The 25,232-nt window shown below is 48.6% G+C and overlaps 1 protein-coding gene across 2 annotated transcripts; it reads right to left on the bottom strand.

Moving 5' to 3' along the window:
- Positions 1 to 1,350: 1,350 nt before the first annotated feature.
- Tkt (transketolase) lies at positions 1,351 to 24,917 on the bottom strand. 2 transcript variants are annotated; one of them, XM_051204784.1, is made up of 14 exons: positions 24,733 to 24,917; positions 15,160 to 15,277; positions 14,210 to 14,323; positions 13,731 to 13,828; positions 9,244 to 9,435; positions 7,858 to 7,976; positions 6,464 to 6,657; positions 5,665 to 5,829; positions 4,886 to 5,042; positions 4,646 to 4,776; positions 3,964 to 4,047; positions 3,744 to 3,837; positions 2,703 to 2,825; positions 1,351 to 1,648 (listed from the first exon to the last, which is right to left on the bottom strand). In XM_051204784.1, the coding sequence occupies exons 1-14, from the start codon at positions 24,837 to 24,839 to the stop codon at positions 1,473 to 1,475; spliced, it is 1,872 nt and encodes a 623-aa protein (XP_051060741.1). In that variant the 5' UTR covers positions 24,840 to 24,917; the 3' UTR covers positions 1,351 to 1,472. The 2 variants fall into 2 exon arrangements, with proteins under 2 accessions (XP_051060741.1, XP_051060742.1); XM_051204785.1 differs by lacking the exon at positions 24,733 to 24,917 and adding an exon at positions 16,361 to 16,380.
- Positions 24,918 to 25,232: the final 315 nt, after the last annotated feature.

Consider the following 25,232-nt stretch of genomic DNA (forward strand, 5'->3'; position numbering starts at 1 on the left):
GTAATCCTGCCCAAACCCTTGGGCTCATAGCAGGTGCATGCTCAGCAGAGCCTTGTAGGTAGGTCCTATAGCTGGGTGTCCTTGTCCCACTTGGCTTTTGGAAACATCTTTACATATGCCCGTCATCTCTAGAGAGCACATCAAGTTTGTTGACACACAGGCATGAAAGCTATAGGCTGCTCTCACCATCCTTCAGGACAAGAACTACATGTGGCTAACTGCATAGCTTCTCCTTTAAGGAGGCCACAGGGGCAAAAAGGTAGTCACAAACACCAAAGTTGCAGTCCTTCACTTTCCGTATTGGGTCAAGGGGCATGTCTTCTGAGTCACACCTCTAAAATGGTAGCTTGTAGTAAGGAGTAAATAAAATGTACACATACAAAATACTGCAGGTGTTCAGTAAGGCCATTGTTACTTCCTCCACCTGCTGGAAGCAGTTGCTGCCTAGAGCTCAGAATTCAGAATACCCTAGTCTCTTGCCTCAGATTCTTAAGTGCCTATGTGTTGGGGGGTGGGGAGGAGTGCTTAGCATTGTAGTACCACATATGACCACCAGGTGGCAAACAAGCACCCCAAACTTCTGGTTTTATGTTTTTTGTTGTTGTTGTTGCTATGAAAAAATTAACTGTGTAAGGGAAAAACAACACTGTAATTATGTCAAGGCTCCAAACTCTTGGCTGAGAAGCAGCCCCTTTCAGGCAGGGAGATGGCTGATATGTGGGGTTCAAGGCCTCTCAGGGTTTACCCTGAACCTAGTCATCCACTGAGAAGTCTCAGTCATTTCCTGGGGACCTACCTTCCCTGCTGTTTCTGGAGTGAGTCCCTGGCACAGCCAGATCTGGCCAAGCCGCTCACTAGCTGATCACAGTTTGATGGGTTCCCCCTGTCCAGACGCAAGGGCAGGCATGAGCATAGATCTACAAATGTGCTTCATCCTCCCCATGGGCAATGAGTGTTTCCTAGGGAGCCTACCAGTGGCTCATGTCCCCCCCAAAGGACAAAGACAAAGAACATATGAATCTTTCTACTCCAAAAGTTCTGACAACAGTTACAGGTCCTTGGGGGACATGAAGGACCCAGCAAAGTGTCTAAGCCAGGAGGGAACTCCACAGCCTCCTTTAGGACATGCTGGCTTTAGGGCACACTGGTGAGGGACAGGCTGGATCCTAGTCTGGCTAAAAGGCAGGGTACAGTGAGTGTCCCTGGCTGTGGCCAGGGGAGGCTGGACAGGGGAAGGTAATTCCTGGGGACACCAGATCTTAACCCCAAGCTTAGTTTCCCTCTCCCATCACTCTTACCACAGTGTGCACTGGATAATGTCCACCCCACAGACAAAAAATGGTCGCAGGGTTAGTTTTTCTCAAAACATATATTTATGTCTCCTCTCAGTGCATCTCTGAGCACCTTGCCAGAACCTCGCGGGAATGTGCAGTTCTTCCTACCCAGCACCCCATGCCCTCCTTGGACTCCCCCTAGCCCTTGGTGACAAGGCCCTTCACAGCTTGCACAATGGCATCTTTGTCAATACCAAACATCTTCAACAGCTCAGATGGCTTCCCACTTCTTGGTACTTGGCTAACAGCCAAGCGGGTGACAGTGATTCCAGGTTCACCCACGACTGCAGCAGACACTGCCTCTCCTATGCCACCTGTGAAAGGGAAGACAGATAGGTCTTAGCCCTGAGTCCAAGATGGCAAAGACTGCACATGCACCGCTCCCCTTGCCAGAGCAGACATCACTAATCCATCATAGATAGTACTCATTACTAGTCTAAGACCACATCTGCACTCTCAATCTATCATTCTTTTCTTGAGATAGCTCAGGATGGCCTCAGAATGCAGTCTAGCATGGTGGCATTAACCTTAGGCTTTTGATCCTTTTAACTCTACCCCCCAGAGTATTGGGATTACAAGTGTAAGCCACCTGCCCAATTATGCAGTGCTGGGGATGGAACCCAGGACTTCATGCACCCTAGGCAAGGACTCTACTAACTGACCTACATCCATTTTGTCTGTAGCTTTGGTTAGCCTAGAAATTCCTATGTAGGTCAAGGTGACCTTGAATTCAGAGATTCACTTGTCTTTGTACCCTGAGTGTTGGTATTTAAAGGCAGCTTGTCACTACACTTAGCTTTATATAATTTAAATTTTTTTTTTTTAAAATTGGTCCCTGGTATAGGAGTTATAGACGGTTGAGAACTGCTGTGTGGATGGCAGGGATTAAACTAAGGTCCTCTGGAAGACTGCTAAGCCTTTCTGTCTCCTTTATTTCTTTTTAAAATATTTATTTAATTAGTATGTGTGTACACACATGTGTGGATCAGGTAGAGGTCATCTTGACCCCAAGTTGTACACTTGACCTTAGAGTCTAAGCTCATGTCTTCCTTGGAGACTTCTCTAAGACAGAAGTGGCATATACTCATAGAAGATACTTTGAAAGGACTAAAAAATTCTGTGTGCAGCCAGAAAACCCACAGCCTTATGTCAATAGAGCTGGGACTTGGCCTCTTATGAGGCTTTAGGCTTTGGCTTAGGGATCCAGCTCACAGCTGCTGGCTGGCTGAGCTCCACGAGCCCCTGCCAGCACTGAGTGGCAAAGGCAGACTGCCCTCAGAGGAATTTAAAGCCCCATCAACCCATTGGCTTCCTGGCCCTTGCCCCTCCCTCTAGCCTTCCCCACCATGTCCAAAGCAGCCCAATTACCCTCATAGTAGTGGTCCTCCACCGTGAGGATCCGGCCTTTGGTTGCACGGGCACACTCGAGAATGAGCTTCCTGTCCAGGGGCTTGATGGTGAAGGGGTCCAGCACCCGGATGTTGATCTTCTCTGTGAAGGAAGACCAGGACACAGCTAAGAGATAGGCTGGTGTTGTGGTCTGTCCTGTGGTAGGACTTCAGTGACCCTTTACCCTGGTGGGCTGTCTTGGAGATTGTCTCATAGCTACTTTCTGGGGGCTGTCTGTCCTGTTGTTCTCACTATTGAGCCTTTGCTTACCAATGCCCTCTAGGAGATACTGCTCAGCTGTGTGCCCTGTGGACTGTCCAAGGACAGAGTGGAATGTGGGGGCCCTCATGCTCCTTCACCTTTGAAGATAAAGGGGGGACTTCAGATGCTGCTCTAATAAAAGAAAGGTTTATGGAGTGATGGGAACAAGAGCTGCAGCCAGTGACCCTCTCAGAAGAAGAGCTAGATGCTCACCACAGCCAGCTGCCTAGCTGCCCCGCCTGGCAGTCCTGTTTGCTCCTATAGTGCACAGGCTACTCTGAGGCCACTGAACCAAACTACTGCCCTTCCGCTTCCCGGTGCTCACAGCTTGAGATGTGACATGTCTGGTGATCCTATTAAGAGGAGGCTAACACCTGCCTGCCCTACGGTATCACTAGCTAACATCAATACCTATAAGAGTATTAATGCCAAGTGACATCTAAGTCCTCAGGATAGTTGTAAGAACAAGATAGTTGTAAGGTACAATGATGGTGAGTAATTTATTTAACTAGAGCCTGGCTGAGCTGTGATTGCAGCCCTACTGTCAAAGCCTCTGATATGATACACTGGGACTACAGGTTAGGACTATAGTCACCAGTCCTAGAACTTAGCATCTTGCCAGACATGGCATAATGACTCAAAGGGTGGCTTTAGTTATTGCCATTCAACTAGATGAGATTCTGTGTAACCCTCAACACAGAACATGTACACAGCGTCAGTCTGTGACCTCTGTGACCTCCCTGGTCCCACCCTCCTTACCTTTCTTCAAGGACTCTGCAGCAGCCAAGGCCTCGTGGAGAGTTACACCAGCTCCGATCACCGTCACCTGGTCATCTTTGCCCTTCAGAACCACCTGGGGGTGACATGGGAACAGCGAAGTTCAGAGACCAGGGGCCACTGTAGGGTCTGGTAATGGGACTTAAACAGCAGGGTCAGCAGGCAGCTCCCTGGGGTTTGCTCAAACACGAAGGGTACTGACCTTGGCTTGGCCAACCTGGAAATCCTCATTGTTGCTGTAGATGATGGCATTTTCTGGACGGCTGGTCCGGATGAAACAGATTCCCTGAGATCGGTACAGACAAACCAAGAATATAGGACCACACTTAGACCTCAGAGGGAGTTTTTTGGAGGGCCACTCTTCCTAGGTGCAAGCCTCTTCCAGCCGTCAGTCAATTATAAACTACAGCCACAGTGTCCCAGCTACTAGATCGGGGTGATGGGACTGACTTGTCTCCTGTGGCTGAGCAGCATCCCCCTAATCTCAGACTGGAAGCAGAAAGGTTGACTGGCCTGACCTCTCAGCGAGGCTGTTCCCCAGAATGCCTCAGCAGGACCAGCCCCTGCTCTCAGGAGAGAAACAGGAAAGTATATACTAGTCTATGGTAGGGCACCTCTTGATCTGAACCACACAAGGCTCAATTTACTCTGCTCTTCCACTCAAGGACAGACATCATCAACCAGCAAACTGGCCATGACTGCCATGATTCATTAAGAATGGCATGTTTTCTTCTTTCTGGTCTCATTTCTTTAAGCTATATAAACACCAGGGACAAGGTCAAAGAAATGCCTCCCTGGGCCTCCAGTGACCAGCTTGGCCTCTGTGCTGGCCTCCTCTTCTGCCTTTCTATGGAAGAGCTAGCTTCAAAAAGAACATGACTAACCTTCGTATTGGCTGCTAACTCCACTGCCTTCTCTGTCGCCACTCCGTCGCTTGGGTAAAAGACAGTTGACATGGGGATTGACCGAAACATGGCCAGGTCTTCCAGGGCCATCTGAGAGGGCCCATCTTCCCCTGGGGTATTGAAAAGAAGCTGATGACTGGTACCCTGGTCCCAACCCCTCCCACATCCACTGCTCTAAGGCAAGGAAGAATTGGGTGCAAGCATCACATCTGAACTCACCAATGGACACCCCACAGTGGGAGCCACAAAGGTTGATGTTGCTCTCAGAGATGGCTGCCATGCGAATCTGGTCAAAGGCCCGAGTAAAGAAGGCTGCGAAAGTGCTGCAGAAGGGTACTGTCCTGCTGCGCGTGGCACAGCCTACAGCAATGCTCACCTGAGAACAGGAAGGGCAGATCAGCCCTGAGGAAGCAGGGAACCCAGAACCCACCCGAGGCCACTGTGGGAAGTAGAAGAGTGATCCTAGCATGCTAATTCATGCGAGACCAGTTTGTCTGTAATCTGTTTCCCAACCCAAGACTCCTATGACTTGAAATAATTATCTCAAAACTCCCATTAAAATCTTTTCCTTTGACATCACTTATGGTGGCAGTCTGTAACCCCAGCACTGGGGATAGCGGAGGATCAGGAATTCAAGGCTAGTCTTAGCTACATATTGACATCTAGGGCAGCCAGGGCTACATGAGGACCCATCTTTAAACAAAACAAAAACAAAAACCACAAGTTCTATAGACCACCATCAGGTTCTCTTTATTACCACCACACCTGTCCTACATACTGTCTCTTGAGAATAATTACCCCAAAGTGGCTATTCAAGGTCAAAGGTCAATGTAGGGGCCTAGCAGGTCTTATGGTTTCTCTGAGCTGACTCATGGCTAGCACGTGGCATTGCCAATATGGCTGCCCCAGGGAGAAAGAGGGCTTCAGCCTGCCGACGCCCCATTATGGTGGTGCTGCAGCCATTGCTGGCTGTGCCCTCAGCCTACCCCAACACCCACCATGTTTTGCTCGGCAATGTAGCACTCAATGAAACGGTCTGGATGCTCCTTTTTGAAGATCTCCGAGAAGGTGGAATTTTTGGTGTCCCCATCCAGGGCAATGATGCGGTCACTGGCGTGGCCCAGCTTGGCGAGGGCCTGTCCATAGGCCTTACGGGTGGCTATCTGTGGGGAGGAAGAAAGGCTCTGAGTGCCACTGAGGCAAGTGTAGGGCTGAGGTCTGGAGTCTTGTCTGAAGTTTCTGAGGGACTATAAAGATGGGAACAGAGGTGGGACATGGTGGTAGAACACATTTATACTCCAGCACTAGGGAGGCTAAGGCAGGAGCATGTTGAATTTGGGGCCAAGCTTGGGCTACACACTGAAATTTGGTGTCAAGAAACTGAAAACACAAAAAGGGAGACAAAAAAAAAAAAAAAAGCCCAGCGAGACCTGGAAATTGCCAAAACACAAGAAAACCAAGGGCCTAGGGCTCCAAGGCTGAATACTCTGCCAAGGGCTTTACTTGGGAAGAAGCATAGACCAAGACAGTTCTGCCTAGTTTTTACCAGACCACAAAGTCCTGAACTCTGCAGTCTTTTTAACTAGCAGCTTACTGTGTGACCAAGGGTAAATCCCTTGCCCTCTCTGAGCCTCTACAGGTATATAACTCCCCCATCAGGAACAGAGAAGGAGCCCAAACCTCCCTCTTTGGCACAGACTCATTCATTTCACAGACCTCCAGAAGGTACATCTTGGTCTAAACATTGAGAAACAAATAACAGCCCCATCCCAGTTCACAAAAGAGCCAACTAGGTACCTTGTCCCCCACTTTGTAGCTGGGTGGGGTGGGCATGCGGATATTGGCAATGTCCACTGAAGGGGCGTCCTCTTGAGGGGGCGTGGCCAGGATCTTCTTTTTGCTCTGGACCTGGCTATAAATCTCCTGAATAATCTGCTCGGCCATGTTTTTGGGGAGGGGCTTCCCATGCCATGACTCTTTATCTTCGATCCCTGTGGGTATGACAGGAAAATACAGAAGGTCAGGCAGGAATGTCCACAAAGGAAATTCATGGGAATAGTGGTGTCACAGAAAAGAACTGGGCACTATTAGGGACAGAAAAGGAGGGTCACACAAGAGGACTTCTGCATGCCCACCACTCGGAAATGGCTTAGATGAACAGGAAGAGGAGATGTGTGTCCCCTTGGCCACTGTTCCTCTTGCCCCAAGCTCCACAGCTCATGCTGGAGAGCTCAGACTCAGTCTTGGGGAGTTGGGAGAATTCTCTTCCAGAAGAAGCTGATGACCAGAAGGGAGAGAGAACTTCTAAGATTACCAAAAGCAGAGTGCGGGCCTCCCACCCCATCAGAGCTTCACCGTATGGGGACCAGTGAGGCTTAATTCCCTCCGAGGCCAATTTATGTCACTGTAGCCTAAGTAGATCCCAGAACAGACCAACAGTACCAGGCAGTCTGAGGCACCCCCAAACCTCCACGGTTCCAGGGATTAACTCAAATTGTCCATCTTGGCAGCAGGAACCTCTATCTATCACGCCAGGCTTTTTCCTTTGGAGACAGTCTCATGTAACCCAGGTTGGCCTAAACTGGTTAAGTAGCTGAGGGTCACCTTGATCTCTTCTACCTCCACCACCCAAGTGCTGGGATTACGGGCACGTACCACATATTCCCAGCTCTATTTTCTGGTTTTTTTTTTTTTTTTTTTTTTATCTTTTTTTCTTTTTTAATTACAACCATTAGAACTGGGGTGAGATTTCTCATTGTCTCTGATCACTTATAGCTCAATTTTTCTATCTTTAAAGTATGCAAGGGTTAGGCGAGGCCTTGGGACCTGGAGTTCACCCCTGGGTGTTGGGGAGAGACTATGCCTGCTTCACTCTCAAGTAGGGTACCATCGTCTAAGGCCCGGTGAGGGGCTGTGCACTGCTTCCCTGGACAATTCAGGTCTTTCCTGGAGCTCCTGAGCTGCACAGTGCCATGGTACTACACTGCAACTCTGGGCAGGTGGCTGGAGCTGGCAGGGACACTCCATTAAATGACACTCTATACTAAGGTAGGGTACAGGGGCTGTTTCACTCAGGAAACTTCTGCCTGTCTACATAGCTCAGCTGAGACCAGTCACTTTAAGAAAACAACCAAGGACAGGAATTTCTCCAGGCACAAGGGTCTCTATGGGGATGAAGAACACACACAGACCTGTGATCCCACGGCCCTTGAAAGTCTTGGCAATGATGGCTGTTGGTTGGTGCTTAGCCTGGCCAAAGGCCTTGCACAGTTCCTCCACGCTGTGTCCATCCACGATGATGGCGTGCCAACTGGGAACAGAGGTGGCACAGGGTAAGGGGCAGCCAGGTACCAGAGCACCCTGAAAAACCCCTGGGGAAAGATGTGGCCCAGAGCCTTGGAGCTTGCCTGCAACCACCCCATGGCCAAACTCTAGCTGAAAAGTCTAAGATACTACTGCTCCCAGTCTGGACTTTCTTCCCTACATTATTCTGCTTCCTTTGGTTAGTTTTAATTTCCCTCCTTTCAAATAATTCAAAGCTTAGTTCATGTACTGACCTTCTTCCTGATCCATTCATTTCCTCCTAAGAGATGTTTTGGAGACAATGCACTGAGTTTGGAACGCACTTTTATTAGATTTCTAAAAACGTTTGGTTCGGTGTACACCTGACTCCTCCACAGATACTGCAAACTTTTTATATACTCAACCATGTTATCTAACCTCTGTCAAGGAGCTGGGACCCCACCTCACTCACCCCCATTGGGGATTGAACCCAAAGCCTTGTGCATACTAGGCAAGGGTTTTACAATTGAGCTATGTCCTCACCACCACCCTTTTGGGTATATTAATAAAGATGGTAGTAGACCAAAGATGTAGCTCAGTGGTATTAATGCTTGCCAAACACATAAAAGACCCTGGTTCTATCCTTAGTAACACATGTGTATTTGTTTAAAGTCATAAAGCATGTGTGTCAGACTCCAGAGGTTATAGCCAGGGTATGGTCAAATTTCCAGACTGGTGTGAGCTTGGGGAGACCCTATAGACACCTTATGGATGTTTCCTTATCTGCCCAACAGAAGGAATATTGTTAACACCAGCTTTCTTGGTTTGCAAGATCAGGACAACCTCAACAAATGTTCTCATTGACAGTCACAGACTTAGATTCATTACAAAGGGCAGCCATGACTGCCCTACGGCTCTTAAGTCCCACATCCCCCCAGCTGGGCTTGCAGGGGCCTGCAGCCCTATCTTCCTCAGCCACATGGCACCTCAGAGCCCCCAACTTCAGAGCATCTTGTCTTTGGGGATGAAGAGAAACAACACTCTTAGGTGGAAAGGCCTCAGGCTGCACCTACTTTATCTGCTTCACAATACTTGATTCTGTGCTCATTGTCATGAAGCCTCCAGGGGGAGTTCAGAACACCTGACAGCACTTGACTGGAGAGCAAGCTGCTTCTACTCTGAGGGTGGTTAGCCTAGCCTACTCATGTTCACCTTTGCCACAGGTCCTGCAGCCTCCATGCAACCATATAAATCAACTCGTTTTAAAGGAGCCTTCTCGGACCAGTCTCACATACCCAAAGGCCTCACAGCGCTTCTGGTAGACGTCCACCTGATGCTGCAGCGGTGCCGGGTCACTCTGGCCCAGACGGTTGACGTCGAAAATGGCAACGAGGTTGTCCAACTTGTAAATTCCAGCAAAGGCCATGGCCTCCCAGACAGAGCCCTCAGACACTTCCCCATCTCCCAGCATGCAATAGACACGATAGCTGTGGACAAAAGGAAGTTGGGAAGGCTGGTCCCTCTCTCCTGGGAAAATGAGTCCCTCAGTAGCCCCCCTCCCACAAGAAACCAACTAGACAGTGGTGCAGCCAGCCACACATAGCTATGTAGAGCAGGCAGCAGAGACATGGCAGGGTCAACAGCATCGCTAGGATCCTAATGCTCAGCCCATACATCACAAGTAAGCTGCCAGGAGCTACAGGACTGGCCAATAAGTTGAATGGGCTTGAGAGACAAACCGCTTCCCCCTCCTCCGAGCAGGGACTGAATAGATGGAACCTTGGGAACCAGGTTCATTCCACCTGGGGCACAGCTACTCAGCAGAGGGACCAATTGCCTCACAGGCAGGCTCTCTTGAAGTCCCAAGACCTGTCCTGGGCCTTTCTCCAGTGTAGCTTTACCCCTCAACACAGGCAAGTGTGGTCTTTACAAAGCAGGGTGTCAAGATAAGAGTAAGCAATCAGGATACATTACTCAAGAGAACAGAAACTTTTGATGGCCCCATGGAGAGGTGGGGTGAAGAGGCAGAGGAATGGCAGGGGAATGATTCAGAGACCCTCCCAACCCCCAAGAGAGGTGAGGATTTGGAGGTGATATAGCAGTAGCCCATGGTTGCTGCTGGGCCATGAGCTGAGTGACCTTGAGCTAAGTGCCCCAAATCCAGGAGTATAAGAAAACACCCAGCTTAAAAGATGTGTCTGAAGGTTATATATCTGACTGCCTCCTGGACTGTCAGCATGGGGAAGAGGGTAACCCAAAGCTTGCCCAGTATTCAGCTGTGTGGTTCTAACTGGCCAGGCTCACAGAGGACACAAAACCCTTTAGCTGTTCCTGAGAAAGGTCCCCAAACTGACTGCAGGCCCAGAGCCAAGCAGTCAGAGCTGTCAGAATGACTCAGCACTCTCTGGCACAGGCCAGAGGGTTTCCTGTATGTTTCGCTGCCTGGGGCTTTCCTTGTGGGGTGTCTACTAGGTGGGGTCAGTAGTACCCTAGCCGGGAAGGCCCACATTTCAGACACACGCGTTTCTGGAATGTAGTTTTTCTTAAGCTGTCTTTGTTTTCCCTAAAGTTACCAGAGGCCCAAACACCCCAAAGAAGCTCTGGTCTGATACAGAAGCCCTCCAAAAGGACCTCCATGTGATAGGAGCCTTGTGGGGCATGTGGGGATCCTGACCTCCAGAGAGAACTTCTAGGGAGGTTGAATGGCTGTGTCCCATGCCCAACTCACTTCCACAAAGTCAGGCTGGAGCCAAGCAAGGTTACAGAATTAGCCTTGTCAAGACAAGGCTTAGTCAAAAGACTAAGGAGAGGAGATTATTCTAAGGTCTTGAGATGCCGGGAATAAGGCTAAATAGATAAGGGGGGGGGGGGCAGAGAAGCCTGGGCTAACCCTAGCTGGAGATAGATCTGTCAAATGTTACAGATTTGCTCTATGCTGTGATCTGCTTAAGCACCTGTTTTAGTATGGCTCTCAGGAGGCTGTAAATTATGAAGTCACTCAGTCAAAGATGCAATTGTCAACACTAGACTTATTCCGTACATAAGGGTTCAAAAGAAGTCAAAGATGTTGGGGTGGGGGAGGAAGTCAGTGGAAGAATGCTAACTCAGTATAGGCAAGGCCTTCATTCACTCCACCCCCTGCAAGAAAATCAAAAGAGGTTTTTAAAAACTACAGAGACCAGTAAAAACCTTGTAGTTTCAGGCGCCTGCCTAATGTGTGTGATTTGCTTTTTAGTTAAGATAGGGTCTTACTATGTGGCCTTGACTAAAAGAGATCAACATGTTTTGCCTCCTGAATGCAGGGATTAAAGACACACACTGTCCAGCTTAATGTTGAGAGATTCCATTTACTCTGTTCTTTAGATCACATAGAGCTCTAGAAGATTAGAGGAAAACTAAACAACAGTAAGGGTCAGGGCTGCAAAGATTGAGTCCTGAACTAAGATAAATAAGGTAAGATGGAAACCACCTTGTACATCCAACAAAAGTTCTACTAAATGATAGGCTCACAGGACAAGACAGGACAGGACATGGCCATGACAGACCTGTTTAGATGTTTTAGGGCTCAGCAGGTAAAGGTACCTGATGCCAAGCCTGATGCCAAGCCTGTCCAGTTCCCCAAGTCCCTTACTGTCTTCAAGTTACCCTCAATCTCTACACCTCAACATGGCATGCATACTCCCTCCTCAGTACCACAAACAGGGATGGGGAAATGTTTAGTGTTTTAAAAAGCAGAATGTGAATTTATATTAGGATTATAAATTAGTAAATCTTTTTATGAAGATTTAATGTGGAAGAAATATATTATTAGATTTAAGTTAGGAAAAGGATCAAGAATAAAGAAAAGGGAACCAGACTTGGTGATGCGTGCAGGCAGGATGATCACAAATTCAAGGCTAACCCCTGCGATCAGAACCATAAAGAACCACAAACAAACAAAAATAATGAAATGGAGAGCTAAGGCCATGCACATTTCTTTTCTTTAAATTACTTCTATGTAACTCAATGCTACGCAGGCAGTGCCCTCATGTAAAATACACGGTGGCTATTATTATCTTCCAGGACACCTGAATTTTAAATTATGTTTTCCACCAAATATCTCTCTAGGATGTAGTTTATTTTGTAAGTGCTACTAAACTTAGTGTATTTTATTCTTATAAACAAGAATTTTAGCTATCAAATAACAAAGAGCATGAAGACTGTCAGGCATATGTCTAAAATATAATAATTTTGAAAATCCTGGGGCACTGAATCTCAAAGAGCAACATATCAGGAATTTGAAAACACTGAGAAACTTTTTTTCTTTAAAAGGTATCATTGTTGATGAATAAATGTACTTAAAACAAAATAAAGAACTTTTAAAAGAGCTTGCAGGGAGAGTGGCAGCAACTCATTTGACTATCAGTAAGCTACCTCTGGGTGCCTGGTTAGGCCTGATAATCTCCTATGCCTTGGCCCTTCGCCCCCATGCCCCCACCCCTTACATGGTACTGTCTAAGGGCTCAGGCCTCAGCTGACCCTGGCTCTAAGCCACACCACAGTCTCTGGGAACCCACTAAAGCCCTTCTCCCTCACTGGATTGTTCTATTATGTCTCGTTCAGGAAATGATCCTTCACAGGGAATTATTTCGAGCAACTGTAGGGAATAATTAACTCACATCTCTGGTTCTAGGCCAGATAATGTTTTTAAGCACACACCTTATTCTCCGTGACACTGCACTGCGGTGTGAATCATTGCTGGGTGTAGCTATGCTTACCCTAAAGCTCAGCCAAAAACTGTAAGGAAGGCTGTGCTGTGGGTGACCCTGGGGTTAGGTCCTGGAAGGACTGGGGTTCTTCTCCTAGAGCTGATCCAGAATTTCCTGTGAATAGCAGGTGCTTCCCAGTGTGTGGGCAGGGCAGACAGGCTTCCCGAAGCCACCTGTCCCCAGAGAGCCTGGCTGTGGCTTCTCTTCTGCAGGGTTGGCCTGCAGGGAGGTGAGATGTCCCTGGCTATAGGCCAGTGCCTTCAAGCCTCCTCTCTTAGGATGCTCCTTGCCCACAGGGCACCTGGGGTGTGCCCTTTGGACACTCAGAGTAAGACCAGAGAGTCTAGGTAAGTATTCTCCCTAGTGACTCCTCACACTCCTCCCATCAGTGGGGCTTCTCCAGGTGCGACCTAGCATTCAGCCTTGCTCCCATATGGTGGACTGGAGGAACTAACTATTCGGACCAATGATTACTCCTAGCAGCCTGTTCACTCTGTTGCCTAGATGCAACCTGTCTACAGATCAAGTGGCTGAAATCTGTCCCGAGGGTACTTGGGAGTTCTACAGACCACCAGAATTACTAACCTGCCCACCAGGCTGCAACCCCCCCACCCCCCACTGATGGGAGGTGACAAAAGGACCCCAGAGCCCTCCAGACACAAGTCAATCCTCTTCATGCCTGGAGGCAAACAGCCCAGGCTACACTTCCTGGTGCCCAGTCAGACATTGGGGTGAGGAGGCGGGCTCCTCTGGCACTTCCTAGAGCCAGGCACTAGACTGAGGGCACGTGGTAGCACCATGTACTCAGGGTACAAACCTGGCCTGACAGCCAGACTCTGGGAGGGTTCCTTTTATCTGAAGATGGCCATGTCACCATCTTCAGGACTCGATGACAGAAGAGAGCACATGTTTATTTTACTTAGCCCCAGTAAGGAAGAAGAGGAGCCAGGAACAATGTAGGAGGGGTTAAGTGTGGGCCACCGAGGAACCCCCTCTCAAAATTACCAAGGGTAGCAGTAGGGAGCTCAGGTTACCTTGCTTTGTCGAAGTATTTGCCTGTGTAGGCCATCCCACAAGCAGCTCCCAGGCCCTGGCCCAGGGAGCCAGTGGCCACATCAGTGAAGGCTTGTTTCTGTCATGAGAGAGATCCACAGTTATTCAAGGGACCAGGAAAGAGCTGTTTGTTTCCAACTCACCCCCTAGGGTCCTGGCTTCTCTGGCCACGGCAGCATCTTCACCCAGAGCCAGTGAGCCCCTCCCCTGCAGAAGGCTCCCCTGGAGATTGAGTTCTTATTTAAAAAGCAAAGTCACTATGGGAGTGGCTTCAATTCCAAACCGTGCCCTCTAGTGAACTATGTGACCTCAGGCTGGGAACTAAACCCCTCTGAGCCTCAACTGCCTCACCTGTAAACACAGCTTATCACATAAAGCAGCTAGAGATGGGTAAGGGATTTTAACAGTTAACACTTCCTTTCCCTCCTCACCACAGTGGGCTCCCTGTTGGGCAACTTACGGGGACAGGGTGCCCATCCAAGTCAGAGCTGATCTTCCTCAGGTTCAGCAGCTCCGCCTCGGGCAGGAAGCCAGCTTCAGCCCAGACTGCATATAGGATGGGAGCCGCGTGGCCCTGTGGGGAGGTAGGTGCACAGGGAGGTCAGCAGCAGAGCTGCCTGAAAGAGCTATCCCCACTTCACATGCAGCTCTGGGGCCTGGCTGAGCTGGCCAGCCAGGATATCCATTTCAGACGAGGAAGCCAGTGAAGGCCACTTCTCCCCTTTCATCCCTTTCCAGACTCTTGGTGTTTAGCCCAAAGTTCCCACAGCCAAAGTGGGGAGGCACCATGGCAGATGCAGGGGGCACAGCTGTGCAGCTGGACAAGTCCAAAACCCCAGCAGGCACCCGCCACCCTAATCCCTGTTTCTGGCATGGGACATACTTGGACAGACTTCTAAGCCCCATGGCCTGACCCGGGAAACCAGAGGCTGCTGAGCCAGGCCAGAGGACAGGTGGATTTTGGGCAATTGTGGTATGGTTGGTGGCTGTGATTTTTACTAGAAGAGGAAACACAAGGCTTTGGTACACCCAAACTGCAGTGGACCGCCACTCACAAGGAGGGCAAGCGTTGGCCCTCAGAAGGCTGGCACAACACAGAGGGACTTAGGCAGAAGGTGACACGGGAGCTCCAGACTTGGATTTCTGCCGGTCAGCATCAAAACTGAACGCACAAGCTCACTATCCCCCACCCTTCTTTGTTAGTCTCTCTGATGTACCAGGGTACCCGGGGGGAAAAAAAAAAAAAAAAAAACATTAATTCTGAACATTGTTTCCTTAGCTCAAGTTCAATTTGGCACAAGGCAGGAAGTGGGGAGCAGGATAAGCAGGTAGGGAAGGAAGGGTAGGCTGGGGCTGGGCTACCATTCACCATTCCAGGGTCATCCCAGGGCTCAGCTCCAGGGATCTTACCTTGGAGAGCACAAAGCGATCATTGTGAGGGTTTCGGGGATCCAGTGCCTTGTAGCGCATGGTATGGAAAAACAGGACAGCCATGATCTCAGCAGCGCTGCAGCATGATGTGGGGTGGCTGTGGCCAAGAAGAGAAGACAGACATTAGCATCCTAGTCCTAGACCCTGACCTACAACATCCCCTCTGGCCATATGTCAGGGGCCTGGGAAGCCTGTCCTGAGGAGTCTCACAGGCCTGGCTCATCAGAGCCTTGGGCTCCTACTCCTTAGAAACATGGTATAGGTTTCAAGGAGGCTACTGTTGGTGGCTTAGGACCAAAAGTGGTTAGTGGGTACCAGAGACTGCCATACCTTCCCAAGGGTACCCAGTATGGGGGTGGGGGCGGTAGAGCTTAATCCCTACATGGGAGTTCCTAGAGGGAATCTAATGACTTAGCTGAGAAAAGATGGTATCCATACAGCTGATCAAGGAGCCACTGCCCAGAATCCCAGAGACTGCCCAGAATCCACCTGCTTATAAAGAACACCCTGCCCACTCCAGGTCCACTGGGGCCACGGGCAGAGGAGTAAGGGGAAGTTTGCAAACCTGAAACACTGGACTTCAGTTTCCTGGTTGTTTTTTGAATGGACACTCAGAAGGCTAGCATTCATAAACGTGCAACACACAAGCTCATCATCCACAAAGGCTATTATTATTATAAAAACAAAAGCCCCTCCTGCCTGTGAATAAGAGCCCAGGCAGGGCTGGCAAAGGCAAGAACCTACCCTTCCAGTTCAGGAGTGGTAAGCTCTCTATTTTAGAATGGTTTTGGAAAGCACAAGGATTATATCCTAGAGGCCAGGTTAGTTCAGGCCTCACAGGATCCCTTGATTAGCCTGGTCCCTAGCCTGGAATGGGGCCAGAAGCTGTAGCTCCTGGCTGGCTCCATAGTCTGCCCCTCCTCCCCCCCACATGCAGCTAGGCTCAGCCCTGATGCTATTGTTCGAGACGCTTCACACTAAAGCAAGCCAATACCAAGTCCAAGGGCACATGCAACCCTGGGTGGTGTGAATCCCACACCAATGGCCTCCTCCCCTCTTGGGGTCCCCATCAGGTTAGGGGTAAATCGCTCCCAGCATAGACAGGTTAGTAGAGAAATCCAGAACTGTCCATGCTGGTTTAGTTCCCACATTCCCAACACACAATAGCCTCATACTTAACCATCTCTATGAGCTCCTGGTCATGGGGGAAAAACACTACACCTGAAAAGAGGGAGGTGAGGACATGTAAACAAGTAACTCTTGCCAGTCTCACAGGGACCCTAATCCCTTGTTCCCAGAACCAACTCTTGAGTTGAGAACACCCAGGCCAACTGCCCTTCCTACATCTGACCATGGCATCTACACTCACGTACCCAAGACCATATACACACAACTAAAAATAAATCATTTAAAAAGTGCAATAAAGATATGGGGGGGATGGGAAATGTCATGCACGGCTTGTTTTCCCTGTGGGGGGGGGGAAGTTAGGGTCCAAAGAAGCAAGACAGGCAGGGGCCCCACCTATTGACCACAGGGTGACACTGACATGGCCATAACTAAGGACCCCAGAGAAATTGGATGGTACAGTGATGTCTGTGGCAGGAGTGCCCAAGCCCAGGCAGCAGGCATGGAGGAAGGTGAAGAGTTACAGAAGATCCCCCAAGTTGATAAGTGGAACAAATCACTGAAACAAGCTTTCCTTGCTAGGTCCCCAAAGAAGAAACCTACAACACATCTGGCCAGCTGTTGATGTAGTCTTCATATCCACTAAGTAAGGCCTACACAAGGAGCCCTAGTCCTCCCTGCTTCTCTCAAAGCAATGTGCCCCCTGGGCGGGGTGGGGGGATGGGATATAAGCTGCTGTACCACGTGGGATGTCACTCAGCTTCTTTGTGAGTGGGGTTGCTGTGAAGGGGCCTGAGGAACCCAGTGAGAGCTAATGCTAAGGTACAAAGTGGACTGGCCACTGCCACTAGTTTGGCACCAGGTGCCAAACTTCTCAGGGCCTTCAACTATTCACCTATAGGCCGACTCTGGTTCACCTTTCACTCCAGGTAAGAGAGAAGAAATGAGCCAAAGATTGAGACTCCCACTTTTAAGACCAAATTTTTAGAACATCTGTGGGGCCAGAAGCCTAGGGACCTGTGGCTTCAGGAGTGAACTCTCCCTGCAATCCAGCCTCCCTGGACCAGAAGCCTGTGGCTGTAGAACACACCTGAAGATATGGGCTGAGCAGCAGGCAGTCTGAAGGGTGGAGGTATTTACCCTACACCACCTGTTTGTTCTTTGTGCTTCACAGGAGTCACAATTCAAATTGACTGCTTGTTTAAAAAAAAAAAAAATGTTGCCTTGGGCCAGGCATTGGTGGCACATGCCTTTAGTCCCAGCACTGGGGAGGTAGAGGCAGGCTGATCTCTGTGAGTTTGAGGCCAGCCTGGTCAACAGAGCTAGTTCCAAGACAGGCTCCAAAGCCACAGAGAAACCCTGTCTGGGAAAAATTTTTAAAAAACAAAAAACCATCTTGGCCCAAGGGGCCATTTACAATCAGTTTACTCAGAAAGTAGAGTCTGGAACCAGACCCCAGTAACGTTTCTCCCAGCATTTATCCCTGCTCTTGGGCTTCCCTGAAGGAAAAGGCCAGAGAAGATCCCCCAAGGGGCCTCAAGGTTCCTCAATGAATGAACAAACCAGAGGCCAAGCACTCATTATGGCAGCCTCCAATGCTTAAAGTCTACAAAAAAGAAAAGATTTAGGCACCCAAGGGGGTCCTGGAAATGACGGCTAAGACCAAGCTGCTGAAATATGTCAAGTGGACTGAGCTTAAAGAGAGCAGAAAAAACATCTGTGTGTGCAGTGTTCAGATTGAACATGATTGAAGGAGCCAGGGTATGTCCTTGGTGGTCTTCCTCAGGTGCTGTCCACCTTGGTTGATTTTTGGTTTTTTTTTTTTTTTTTAGCCTGGCATTGGTGATGTACGCTTTTAATCCCAGCACTTGAGAGGCAGAGGCCGGTGGATCTCTCTGTGAGTTTGAGACTAGCCTGGTCTACAGAGCTAGTTCCAGGACAGGTTCCAAAACAATATAGAGAAACCCTGTCTCAAAGAAAAAACAAAAACAGAAACAAACAAAAAGACAAGATTTCTCTGTGAAACAGCTCAGGCTGGCCTGGAACTCACTTTGTAGACCAGGCTGGCCTTGAACTCACAGAGATCCACTTGCCTCTGCCTCCTGACTGCTGGTGGCCTTGATTAATTTTTGAGACAATCTCATGGCCTGGGACTCACCAATTAAGCTAGACTGAGTGGTCACTGAGCCCCATAGACCTAGCAAACCCATGTACAGGAGCATACAGAAGAATGTAAATGTATGTTCCATGTGTACCCTGAGGAACAAACAAGAACATTCCCACATTAAACAGCCAGGAATGATGAGCATCAACCCTTGCATGCATCAACAGAATAGAGGAGTGAAATGTACACAGCAGTGGCAATAAGGGACTTACCGTTTACAGACCCATTATCAATGTTACCTCACAAACACAGAACATGAAAAAAGCAGACCAGAGACATAAGAGAAGACCATACTGCTCATGACTATATACAAATGTAATTTATACACACTATAAGACAACCGAATAAAGGGGCATTCAGGGTGTTTTTCTGGTAGAATGGGAGATAAGGACAAAGACGTAGTCTCCCTCCATCACTTCCTATCTTATTTTTTGATAAGGGTCTCTCATTGAATCTGCAACTCACCAATTGGCTAGACAGGCTGGTGAGTGAACCCCTTGGGTCCTCCAGACAGAGCTGGGATTACAGCTGTGGCTTGCCAGACTCAGCTTAATTATGCTCCTTATATTTGGTAAATTTGAGTGTGGTAGTTAGTGCACACCTGTAATCTCAGCATTTGGGAGGTAGAGACAAGACTGTTTCCCATGAATTCAAGGCCAGTGTTATGTAGTAAGAGCTTGTTTCTAAATAAATTCAGGGTGTCAGATGGAAGTTCTTCAAACAGCAAATTGATTCCCACCCAGAATGGACCTGACCTAGACCACTCCTTCAGATCTTTGTCCCAGCTCGGCTAATAGCTGTACTGACATTATCAAAGGACAGGTCTAATGTGTTTCTCATTTGGGGGTTGAGATTGTCAGGGCCCTCAGAAGTCAAGTGACTGGTCCAGAGACCCAGTGCCTGTCACTAGCAGGCTAGGACAAAAGCAAGAAAATGTGTGGCATACGAGGGAACAGGGAGCTGTGAAAAGAAATGAAGCATGGAAAGTCATGCTAGCACATTGAACAGTTATGCTACCACATGGACAAATCTACATATTATGTTATGTGAAAGAAGCCAGACCCAAAAAACCTCATTCTGTCCAATTTCATTATGATACAATATCCGGAAGAATTAAATTTATGGAGACAGGAAAGCTGACCCAGTACGGGAAGGGAAGAAACTGCAGATGGGCAAGAGAGGTCTTTTGGAGAATGTCCTAAAACTAAAACTTATAAATTCACTAAAACTGCCATAAATGACTATGTAGATGCAAAAAAAAAAAAATCTCAGCTGGGCAGTGGTGGCCTACCCCTTTAATCCCAATGCTCAGGAGACAGAGGCAAGGGGAATCCAAAGCCAACCCGGTCTACAGAGTGAGCTCCAGGACTGCCAGGGCTAGACAGAGAGGTTCTGTCTCAAAAAACAAACAAAACCCCCAAAACCAACAGCAACAAAATCTCAGAATTAGTGGAGAATACAACTCAGCGGTAGAGAGTACTTGCCTGGCTCCGGGTCCACCCTCTAATACTCCCAAAACAAAACGAGTCAGAAGTGAACATTTCAAACATTCCATCCACTCAACAGTTACTGATGTCTGTGAAGGAAGAGAACAGTGCTGAGGTTCTGAGGTGTCTGCACTTCCCAGACTCATAGAGCCTTCAGCCATCACATTCTTCTCCATCTATAATAGATGCAACCAACTTCTACACAAGAGGCCCCAGCGTGAGCTCTGCTCTACCTCACCTCTAGATAGATATAATACCCTACCTAAAATCCCAGCCCTGTCCAGTTTCCTGGTCTCAAGGGTGTCCTAACCCCCAGGGAAGAGAATTGCTCCTGATTCTGTGGGACCAGGCTCTGGAGACAATAGGCCAAGCCTAGGAGCCTGAGTTCACTGGAAGCCACCAGGTGGTCTCCAGCAGACCCTAATCTAGTGCCCACACCTTGTCCTCGGCTTTAAGGAATACTGGCCTTAGCTCTGCTGATTCAGAACTTGCCCAGGCAAAGAGCCCAGTAGTTCAAGAGCTGCCAGGTGTCTTAACCCTCAGTTGAGAAACACTGCTGTTGGGGTAATCTCAACCACTCTTCTCTCGCCTCAATCAGAGCCAAGCAGGGGCAGGAACCAGCTATCCTCAAGCAGCCTGAAGGGACAAGCTGGCCCTTAGAAGGCCAGTTCTGCCCAAAGAGGCTGAAGTCACATAGGAGCTAAAGTCTTGAGAGGTCCCTCTGCACATTTGATCAAAATGCCCCAGAATGCCAGAGCTAGGGAACAGGGAAATAGCCCCAACCACTTCAATAGCATGGGTGGGACCCCAAGGCCTCACTCCTAAGGGACCTGTTTTGAAAGTCATGATTTGGATGCTATTTGTGTGTTACATGTTGGAGGCTTGCAGTGTAGAGGTGGTATAGAACACTGGAAGGTCCTTGGGGCTCTAGAGGTATGCTCTCCGACTTCCCGTTTTACTGTGTTTTTTCCTCTCACACATATTCCCACCACAAGCCTCACCCACCATGTTGTTTGGATTCTCTCCATCTAAAACTACAAGAAACAACAATAACAAACCAACCAAACAAAAAAACCCAAAAACCCAACAACCTTTTCTTTGGACTAGAGAGCAGACTCAGGGCTTAAAAATACTTTTTGCTCTTGCCAAGGACCTAGGTTCAATTCCTAGCACCATCTGTAACTCCTATTCTGGGGGATCCAATGCCCTCTTCTGCCTTTAATGGGCATCAGGCATATATATATATGCATATATATATGTATGTATGTATGTATATGTGTATATATATATATGCAGACAATATACTCACAAAAATAGAATAAATCCAAAAAATAAAACCCAAATAAATGAACGAAAAAATTTTCTTTGTAAAGTTAGATCGCCTCATGTATCTTGCTATAGAAAAACTAACCACCTTCCTATGATCCCATCATTTGAAGATGGAGAAATAGGATCTTTCTGACAAAGACATAGCTGTTCAGAACAGAGATATATTATGGGATTCTTCCCGCCAGCCTGGTCCCATAGCTGCATCACCCCAAGTGAACACTCAGTGACTTATATATTAATTATAATACTGTTGGCTGATGACTAGGGCTTCTTATTGGCTAGCTCTGTCTTAATTAATAACCTATTTCTATTAATCTAAGTATTTCTACATGCTCTTATTTTACTGGAGAAGGGTCCAGAAATCTTACCCCTTTGCAGTCTCACATGGTGTCTGACCTCTGCCTTCACTTCCCAGAATTCTCATCTCCTAGCCCCACCTTTCTTTCTGCCTGGCCAATCAGTGTTTTATTCATCAATCAATAAGAGAAACATATACAGAATAACATCTCCTATCACCTTTTTTCTGTCTAATAAAAAGGTTTTAGCTTCAACATAGTAAAATATATAATAACAGTTATCACATAAGAATTATAGTCACAATATATTTAGCCCATTAACATTTAGTAAGATTTAAAGAAAATATTCTATCATCTATCCTATCTTTGAGTCTAAAGTCTTATATGTAACTTATCATTTATCATAACTAAGGAAAAACCATTACTATAACTATCTGTCTTCAACTCCAAAGACCATAGTATAGTATATAAACTCTAGAAAATTGACAGAGACTTCTCAATACCTGGACACAGATGGATTAGACCTATCTCCTCATGCTCACAAGCCAGGTCTGGCCAGGCCTCTCCCCAAAGCTGCAGGTCAGAAACACTAAGGGACAAGCTGAAAGCACAGACTACTTCCCCTTTAAACCAGGCCTGACTGGTGCATCACACAGATAACACTTGGCTCCACAGTCTAGTCCTGCAAGGTGAGGCCTCGGCAACCTGGCCACTTCTAACAAGGCCATTGGAATTTCCTTTTGTTAAAGCTTGGATGAGTTAGACCCTTGCCACGGCTACTTCGGCACATGGAAGATGACCCCACAGAGTCCCACCATTGGGGTGTTGCCTCAACAGAAAGGCCTCTGAGGATGTTCTGTCTACCTGGCTCCCCACAGGGGCCACATTCTGTGGCCTAGTGTGGTCTATTGCATTTAATACTATCCACTCAGGACTGCTTACATCCTAAAACCAACAACCTGCATCCTGATAGCCTCAGTGGGTGGCTAGTGAAGGATGGACCAACCAGTCTACCACTTGGTGGTCCATTCTGTCTACATAACTGACTGGGTCAGAACTTCAGTACTATATCTGCTTACACTTGGTGGAACTTACTCCCTGCAGTGAGTCTACAAATAAATATTCAGGAGCCAAAACACACTCCCATCTCAAGCCTTCCTGGAATATTTTCTGTACACCCATACACTCTTTGCACACACATTTCAAAATCATTCTTGTGACAGGGCTGGAGGGGCAATGTTACTTCCTCCTGAAAAACATTTCTCCAAGTAGTACTTTTCTGCACCTAAAATATACCCAAACACAAAAGCAAATACACACATCATAGTTTACATACCCGCCTCTTGCATTTTGTACATCGATACTTTTAGAGTATCTAATTCCTAAGGCTACAATGTAAACATGGGCTTAACTCTGTAGCTATTTGTAACCTTTCCCCTGAGACCATCCCTGCTTTGGAAGGAGTTCCTTTCCAGATGAGAATGTTACTTAATTTCTCTCCAAGCTATGCCTGACTTTCTTTCCCCTTCATTCATTCTCCAGACTGATATTGCCCATGTACCCCAGAGGACTGAGAAGCCAGGCAGAACTAACTACCAGTTTCTGCAAATCACTTAACACACGACTTTTCAACGTCTTCATGTGTAAACTGATTAAAATAAAGGAATCCAGGGATATCCACCTAACTGCTCCCCGATCTTAGCAAGGTCTGCATACTTATTCAACTTTGTTGAATTTGCAGGTGCATAGCTAGGTACCAGTTAATTGCTCTGCCTCTCTGACTAGACTTCAGACCAGAAGGGAATCGTAGAGGCCCTGAAAGAGAACAAGCAATAAGGGATGTGAAGACCTAATCTGTGCTAAGCTAGGAAGAAAACAGTGTTGAAAGGGAAGTTCAGGTCTCTACTTGGGCAGGGAACACCCTACACCACAGGTAAATTCTAAACCCAAGAGAGATAACAGGTCCAAAGTGTGCAGAAGTAAGTGGCAAAGGGCTCCCAGTCCAACCTTCTGAGAACACCTTGTCTCAAAAGCGGGAAGGATAAGTAGGAATCCACCGTAAGAGACAGCTGGGCGTTGGTGGCGCATGCCTTTAATCCCAGCACTCAGGAGGCAGAGGCAGGCGGATCTCTGTAAATTCGAGGCCAGCCTGGTCTACAGAGCGAGTTCCAGTACAGGCTCCAAAACGATATAGAGAAACCCGGTCTCAAAAAACCAAAAAACAAAACAAACATAAAAGACCATTGAGATTAACTCCGTTAATAATATGTTCTGTATGGAACTGGCCAGAATCCAGTATCCTCACAGCTTGGTTGGGTTCCTGAACACTCCCAACCCAGTCCCCCAAATCATTCCAAGAAGCCAACGTCTCCTTGTCTCAGTGGTCTCACACCAGGTCCGATGGAAACCTCAGACTTTCTTGAAACGGCCCAGTGTCGAAACACCATTACCCCAGAGCTTCCCTTTCCGTGTGGCCTCACCCCTTCATTCTACAAGCTTTGCCAACCTCCTTCCCCCGGCCTCGCGCTCCAACCTCCTGCCTCAGGGTCAGCTCTCAGACTCCCTTCTTTCCTCCCAAGCCCAGAGTGCTGCTAACACGAGTCACCTACCCGTCCCAACCCTGAAGTCGTCAGCAGCGCGGGATCCAAAGTAGGATCCCAACCCACAGAAGGCGGGAGTAGGAACAAAAGTCGAGGAGGAAAGCGTGGTTAGAGATGAGAAGGGTGGGCCACGAGTCTCCTGCAACCTGGGCTCTACACACATTCTCCGCTTACATTGCAAGAGCTGAAAATGCCAGCGCCCCCTGTGACCTTGAACAATTATATATAAACCCAGAACCACAGTTTCCCCATCTGCAAGCCAGTGGAACCCACAGGTTGTAGGAGAGGGCTAGGGCCCACACGTGTCCCAGGTTCATGGTGGCCGCAGGGTGCAGCTGCGGAGCTCGGAGGCGCGCTCGAGTGCAGCGGGAACCGGGAAACCGGGCCGGCTGGAGGCGCTCGCGAGGCCGAGGCCCACGCCGCCGAACCCAGCCGCTCCGGCGCAGCGAAAGGTTCCGCCATCTGACCGCAGCCCCGCCACCGCCCTCATGGCGACATCGTGCAGCGCGACACTGAGCCAGCTCCCCGCCCCGGCGGAATCGCGCGCTCACCCCGAGCCTGCGGCGGTGGTGGCTTGGATGGAGCTGATGCGCAGGCGATTGGCTGTGTCCTTCAGGGCCTGCAGCTTCTGCTGATCCGGCTTGTGGTAGCCTTCCATGGCGCGGTCGGGCGAGGACGAGGACGCTGAGAAAGGAGATACAGAGCCAACGGCGGCTCAGGCGGCGACAGGCAGCGGCCAAGGCCGGTAGCTGCGGGGCGGGCGCGTTAAGTCTCCCGAGGACCCGCCTATGGGGGCGGGGCGGGGGCGGGGCGGGGCAGGGCGGGGCCCCGGATCACCCCAGGCCGACGAGTGGCCTCCGGCCCCGCCCCGCACTTTCTGGACTCTTATTAGAAGCTTCCTGGGCACAGTGCTCTGTTGGAATTAAACACACGCACTAACAGTATGAACAGATTAACTTCAGCTCTACTCTGTGTTCTAAGTGTGGCTCAGAGTTCGCCGGATGACTTGGGTGGGACTGAGAAGAGGGATACTCATCGGTAATTGCGCTTT

The sequence above is a fragment of the Phodopus roborovskii genome, unplaced genomic scaffold (genome assembly GCF_943737965.1).
Source record: "Phodopus roborovskii unplaced genomic scaffold, PHOROB, whole genome shotgun sequence".
NCBI lineage: Eukaryota > Metazoa > Chordata > Mammalia > Rodentia > Cricetidae > Phodopus > Phodopus roborovskii.

What these genes read in the sequence shown, in the direction of transcription:
- Tkt (XM_051204784.1), bottom strand. Translation starts at nt 24,839, where the DNA reads ATGGAAGGCTACCACAAGCCGGATCAGCAGAAGCTGCAGGCCCTGAAG. An exon ending in TCCAGGTTGGCCAAGCCAAG is followed by an intron (nt 3,838 to 3,963) that starts GTCAGTACCCTT and finishes TGTCACCCCCAG; the next exon opens with GTGGTTCTGAAGGGCAAAGA. An exon ending in TGCAGAGTCCTTGAAGAAAG is followed by an intron (nt 2,826 to 3,743) that starts GTAAGGAGGGTG and finishes CTTCCTTCACAG; the next exon opens with AGAAGATCAACATCCGGGTG.